Source organism: Hevea brasiliensis, chromosome 8 (assembly GCF_030052815.1).
Source record: "Hevea brasiliensis isolate MT/VB/25A 57/8 chromosome 8, ASM3005281v1, whole genome shotgun sequence".
NCBI classification, from domain to species: Eukaryota; Viridiplantae; Streptophyta; class Magnoliopsida; order Malpighiales; family Euphorbiaceae; genus Hevea; species Hevea brasiliensis.
The window spans coordinates 100,445,525-100,452,412 of record NC_079500.1 but is presented as its reverse complement, the minus strand read 5'-3'; the positions used below and the strand labels follow the sequence as shown (position 1 = coordinate 100,452,412).

General features: G+C 29.7%; 1 protein-coding gene across 1 annotated transcript; it reads left to right on the top strand.

Moving 5' to 3' along the window:
- Nucleotides 1–1,983: 1,983 nt before the first annotated feature.
- LOC131182179 (uncharacterized) lies at nt 1,984–2,882 on the top strand. Its single transcript, XM_058150854.1, has 2 exons — nt 1,984–2,192; nt 2,284–2,882. Exons 1-2 carry the CDS (start codon nt 1,997–1,999, stop codon nt 2,880–2,882), a joined length of 795 nt encoding a protein of 264 aa, XP_058006837.1. The 5' UTR covers nt 1,984–1,996.
- The last annotated feature ends 4,006 nt before the right edge of the window (nt 2,883–6,888 follow it).

Sequence of the window (6,888 nt, the reverse complement as noted above, 5' to 3'; positions counted from 1 at the left end):
TGAAAGAGTAGCTACATGGCCACAGTTTGTATTGCAGCCTCACCTGGTGATCCACTCTGGCCAAACTTGAAAAATTGACTTTGCATGCCACCATAGCTCGAATTTGGGGCCGAACCAATTGCAACTTTGATGGTAACGCGTGGAAAGAGCCAATCTGAGACAACAGGGCCCTAGAATGCCGAGGTTAGGGTCGCTACCAAATACCCTGACTGAGTTTGCACACAATCAACCTAACAACTTGAACTATCTCGACATCTCTCTTATTGATGGGCTTCACAGCCCAATGGGCTTCAACCTTACCACCGACAACTGCTGTGGAATCGGATGTGCTACTGACATTAATGGGAAATGTCAAAAATTTATTGGAAGGGAGAGATGCCACGGAATATGAGAGGCTGTCTTGCTTGAATATCTGGAATGAGCCTTGGGCGCCATCTCTTCCTAACTTTAAGATTGGCAGCCCTCGTCCCCCAGATTCCCCTATTCTGCTTATAGCAGATTTACTGAAGCCTGGAGTGCACCAATGAGTTGAAGAAATTCTCTATGCTAATTTCTCTCCAAATGAATGTGTTGAAGTCTTGAAGATCCCCTCAGTTTTTCTGTCAGGGAAGTAGTTACAGTTTGGCATTTTGCTAAGAAAGGCATTCCCACTATGAAAGAAGTTTACCACCATCTTAAACAGCATATGAAAATGAATGTTAAAAGTAATCAGTCATCCTTCCGAGAGTATGATAACGTGTGGAAGAGCATATGGTTGCTGAAAGTTCCCCCAAAGATAAGAACTTTTATTTGGAGGACTTGCAAGAATTCACTAGCCACGAGAGAAAATTTGTACAAAAGAAATTGTGTTTCAGATCCCTGGTGCCCTCTTTGTAATTGCCGAAATGAATCTCTGGAGCAAGTATTGTTTTTTCTGTAATCTTGCAAGAGCAGTATGGTTCGGGTCACATCTTAGGTTTTATCTTTGAGAGGATGGTCTCCAATCATTTGCAAATTGGTGGCATCGTATTATCTCTTTTGATAGTCAAAATGGTAACAAGGAATTTCAACTAGCTGCCTTCTTATGCTGGTATATTTGGAAGAGCCCTAATGCTGCTATCTTCCAGCCTATGGGGGTGGATTCTATTGCAACTTTTCGGAAGGCTCAGAATGATATCGAAGATTGACATTCTTTAGCTTTTCGACAACTTCAAGACCTCTATATAAGTTATAGGCTGTGGAAAATTTGATAGGAAAAAGACTAATAGTAAAATGCTTGAAGACTAATAGTAAAATACTTATAAGTTTTGATTTTGGTATTCTTAAAGACTTCTATATAACCTGTGGATGAATTGCATGGTTTTGAGTTTTTTTTCTTATTGGTTAAAAGAAAAACTAGGGAAATGAAAATTCTTTTTAGCGTTATAAGGCCCTGTCTAACATTAAGTTTATCAGGATTAAAAAGAAACTTTTTTTTTTTTGCAAATGCTAAATAGAATCAGAGGAAATTTGTTTATAATATTTGGGACTGCTATTTTTTTTGAAAATGTCAAATGTGCATCCGAGTCAAAGATGGCTATTTTCAAGTAAATATGAAAGCATGACAAATGTTGAGATTTTGAATATCTTCTTTGTTAAAGCCTTGAACTTCAAGGCAGTGATCAATCACTTAATAATTAATGCTGACCTGAATGTATTTTAATCAAATAATTAAAAGAAATTTAAACCAGTCTAAGTAAAAAACAGGTTATTAATTAAAATTAAAATAAAAAATTTGATAAATATAATGCATATTATTATTATTATTATTATAAATTTAAGTTTTCCAAATTAATTATTAATTATTTATTGAACTACAAGATAATCGAATAAATATAAAATTTATATAAGATAATCAAAATCTAAAAATAGAGATGAATGAATAAGGTTTAAGATTCTGAATTATATATATATATACATATATACATATACACACACACGAGCTCCTCGAGATATCATATAAACTGAAAGATCAAAAATGTTGAAATCCTTGAAAGATTTTAAGAAATGGTTGGAAGAAATTAAGCTGGAGTTTATGGAAGGCAATGAAGGATTTGGGCCTTTTCTAAAGCAAATGATGCAGGACTGGACACAGGAGGCTGAAGACATTGGAAGGTTCATAGAGAATTGTGATGGTAGAAGAGCATTCGCCATTACGAATGGGTTATCACCTGGTAAGGGTTTTCTCTTAATTGCTTTATTATTGTTTTCATTGATAATGGTTTTAATTTGTTGGAATTAAACCACATAAATTCTTTTTTGCAGGAAGAGAATACAACTTGCCCTGGATTTTCTTAGTTTTCTTTTCTTGTGTTGCTAGATATTGGTTCTTCTTTATTTCCAAGAGTGCTTTGAGAGACTATATCGACAACAGCATCAGTACTAATCCTCCTTCAATGCTTATCTTCCAATCAATTTGTTTAGGTTTTGCTTTATTTGACTTTTTAGTTGTATCCTACATAGAATCTATTGGTCCGATTGTTGATTACCATGAGATAGGAAGAGTTGGAAAAACTGCAATAGTTTTAATCAGCTCATTTGCTGCTCTAATTTTCAGACTGTTGGTTCAAGATATCTACCATAGTTATATGCTGATTATAGTGACTGCAGAACTCCACGCATACTTTCAATTGTTGTATTATTCAAGAGATCATGGCTTCTGGGATGTGTTCTTTGTGGCAAGCTTGCAGATTATTATCATCAATTTGAATGATGGTAATATCTGGATTTTTATATTTGCAATATTATTAATTTGTAAGTTTATATCTAAGAAATTCAGATCCTATTCATTGTCCTCCTCACAAAGGAGTAGAAATTTCTATGTGATCAGCTCATGTGACCCACTGCACAACTCCTGGCCATAAATTAGACTACAAGGGATTGTAGCAAGCTTTAAATATTGACTTTGGTTTAGCTGTGTTCTTACATTTGGATCTATTTAATGACTATTTCACAAAATGTGGAGTTTGAAAATAAGGATTGAGTTGTCCTTTGTCCTTCGTCAAGTTCAATAAACTGGGCATTATTATTGCAAAGTGTTAGCTCCTTTGGCGTTGGGTAATATCATTTCATTACAGTTCCGTGAATCAAACCAAAGAATTTCTAGTATTAGTGATTGATCTCAGCCTGTGAGCTGAGCCATTCTCATTGTAAAAATTACATAACTTCAATCAAACATGATTATTTCCAAGTGAACTATTTAGCATCAAATTTTCAGTAGCCTACGGCATAAACAAAGGGCATAGCCTAGCAGAACAAGATCCAAGTTTATAAGAAAAAGTTATGCATTTAATTAACAATTAAAATTAAATAATTAAGTAAAATTCAATATTGCTGTTAAGTTGCAGGACCCAGTGAATCAATGCAATGAGATAGAGAAATATAAGAATTAGGGACCTTTTCCTTAAACAACTTGGAGAAATCTGTAATTATAGGACTTTCTTGGTATAGTTTGGTAAAATTATATGTAACGGTTCTAATTAATATGTAAAATGACTAATAAGTGTATATTTATCATATTATTTATTTTACTATTGAAATAGATATATAATTATTTTAATTTATTAGACAACATGTATAAGAATTAAAACTATAATTCTTTAAAAATATAATTTTTTAATATATATATATATATATATATATATATATATATACGGTTTTTATCATAAAAGAATATTTATCTATTGTTTCTTATAATGAAAAATAATTTATTAATATAAAAAATTAATCTATAGACAAAAAAATTATCTAATTAATAAATTTTAAATTGATAATTATCTAAATGAAAATAAAAAAATTCAAATCAACTATTGGCTAATGAGAACAAGTTTTAGAAATAGAGTAAATGGAATTAACAACCGATAGATAATTTATCCACTATTAGCCATCATTTTGATAGTTTTTATCAAACACGCTAATTCAACTATTTGGATATCTATCAGTTGCATCTAATTCCAATAGCTGCAGCAAACAATCTTTAGCATTTAATTTGAGACTTTTCATTTAATTTTATAAAATAATCAATTCATTAGAATTTATTTCGTAAAAGTAATTTTAAAATTAAAATATTTAATAATTGTTTAGTTTAACTGTTAGATACTGCTAATAACTGATAGCTAGTAACTTATAGCTAATTATAATTAATATATCTTAAGTGTTTAGTAAATTTATGTTTAGATGTTACTATTATATATAAAATAATTAATAAAGATATATCTCATATTATTTATTTTACTATTGTAATAGGCATATAATTATTACTTTATTATACAACATATTAAAAATATAATTATTTTAGAACATTATAATTATTATATTTATAATATTTTATATTTATTTATTATTTATTATAATAAATAATGGTATAAAAAAATATTTTAAAGAAACAAAAATTTTATATTTAATAAATTTTTTAAAAGAATAATATAGTCTAAATAAAAAAAAATCAGCTATTAAAATGAAAAATAATTCTAAAATTAAGACTGATACTAACTGCAGGTAATAAATATTTTATCAATTACCTATCAATTATTAGATTTGTTTACAAAAACAACTTATCTCTCATTACTGTAGATTGTAACTGTCAAAATTAAATCAAAATTAATTTGTAATTAGCTTTAATAAAATATAAATTTTATAAATTTATAATTTAAAATTTTTCTAAATTAAGAGAAAAAGAATAACATTTTAGCTTAGCTATAAATTTAGAATAAATCAAATAATTACTTATGAAAGAAAAATATTACACTAAATAAGTTAAAAAAAGGTTTAACTGTTTTAATTTAGTGATTGAAATTATATAATTTATTTAGTAAGTGTACGGTTTAAATTCACATTCCTTTAATCTCTTTAAAAAAAATCTCTATCCATTTGTGGGATTGGATCAGACCATTTCATCAAGTAGATGAAATGAAAAGCATTGCAAAGCTTTCACTTCTAGCTCTAGAGCTACTGCAGGCCAAGTCAGGCATGTGCAGGTAGAACTAGGCAAGGCCGATTCTAGGTTGGAATGGGTGATTCTGACTCTTAGCTAGGTTGAACCGAAAGTGACTCTTAATAGTCAGTTCAAGACAGTTTCAGGCTGATTTTATTTCGATTTTTAAATGATTAACTTTCCGATTTTGATGGTTACTGTTACGATTAGGCTTTAGTCCAGTATGATTTAAAACCATGTCAATTTCAGTTTAAATCAACATAAGCTAATTAACTTAAAAAAATTCATAGAAATTATTATATTGCTTATTCGAGAATGATCCAAAAATAAAAAATGCTCACAATTATCTAGATAAGTAAGAAAAAATGTTAAAAAAAATAAAATTTTAAAAATTTAAAATTAAAATTAAAAATCTAAAATATGCTAATTAACGTAAAAAAATCATAAAAATTATTGTATGTCTTATTTGAGAATGAAATAAGAATTAACATGCTCAAAATTATCAACAAAATCTACAAAATCATTAAAAATAGAATTTTAAAAATTTCAAATTAAACCTATAAATCTAAAATACACTATTTAATTTTAAAAATTTATAAAAAATTATCATGCACCTTGATTAAGAATTGTTCACATATATAATATAGAAACAATGTTTTTTAAAAAAAATGGAGCCAATTCTGATTGACAATAGGGGAACTGTCACCGATTCGTCTCTCTCCTGTTCTTGTACAGTTAAAGGACCAGAATCGTTGATATAGTACGATCCCAATTAGACTCAGACTAGTCCCGGTCCAAACCAGACCATGACCAAGTCTGTGTGCAAGGCTATTTCGATCTGACCCAAACCATCCACCGATGAGAGACTAGCTAAATGTTGTCGGTTTGGACTGCAGCCTCACCTGGTGATTGGCGTCGTCTGGACTTAGGCCTAACTTGGACATTTGACACAGCATACCACCATGGCTCGAATTGGGCCGAGCCAATTGCAACTTTGATGGCAATGGAAATGACAGGGCCCTGGAATGCCTAGGTTAGGGTTCCCCACCAAACATCCTGATTAACTATATTGACATCCCTCTTGTTGATGGGTTTAACAACCTAATGGACATTAGCCCCAGCACCGATGGTTGCTGTGGAATTCGGTGTACCGCTGACATTAATGGGTTGCATTAATGGTCATGGAACTGTGGCCCAACTAATTTTCCAAGTTCTTCAAGGGTAGGTGCCCTAATGCTTAAAGTTATCCTCAAGATGACCAAGGCAGCGCATTTACTTGTGTGGGTGGAACCACTTACAGGAAATATGTTTTTATGGAAGTTAAAATTTCAAGATTTACTCTTTCTACATTGATTTATCTCTCTTTTATTTATATCTAAATTATTAATTTGTACAAGTGATCCTTTTAAGTGAATATTGCGACATGGTTGAATGGTACCTCACACTCTCGTGGACAGCAACTCCAGGACCTCTTATATAAGTTAAAACCTATGAAAAATTTGATAGGCAAAAGACCTCTATATATATAATTCACTTGGGTTCATTTATGTCCTCGACTTTTCAAATGGCGAGCTCGACGAGCCCTGTATCATGCTGACAGAAAGGGCAATTAACGTTAATTCATAATTTAAAAAATTAAATATTTTTTTTATTTTAACTGTAAAAATCTTATCTTATATCTAAAAAAAATAATTACCAAGAGAATAATATTTTTAATTAAGAAAAAAGCGTGAATTATTTTTTAAAAATCATTTTAAAATATATAAAAATATATATTAAACTAATCATTTTATCCGCACATTGTACTGATTATTTTTTTATTTTATTTTAATAATATAATTTAATATTTATTTAATATTTTTTGAAATCATTCTAAAATTTTATTATTAATTTTCAATTAATTATATTAAATTCAAATTAAATTTGAACATTAGCAC

Coding starts and splice junctions, on each gene's coding strand:
- LOC131182179 (XM_058150854.1), top strand. CDS start 1,997: ATGTTGAAATCCTTGAAAGATTTTAAGAAATGGTTGGAAGAAATTAAG. Junction 2,193..2,283: donor TACGAATGGGTTATCACCTG/GTAAGGGTTTTC, acceptor TCTTTTTTGCAG/GAAGAGAATACAACTTGCCC.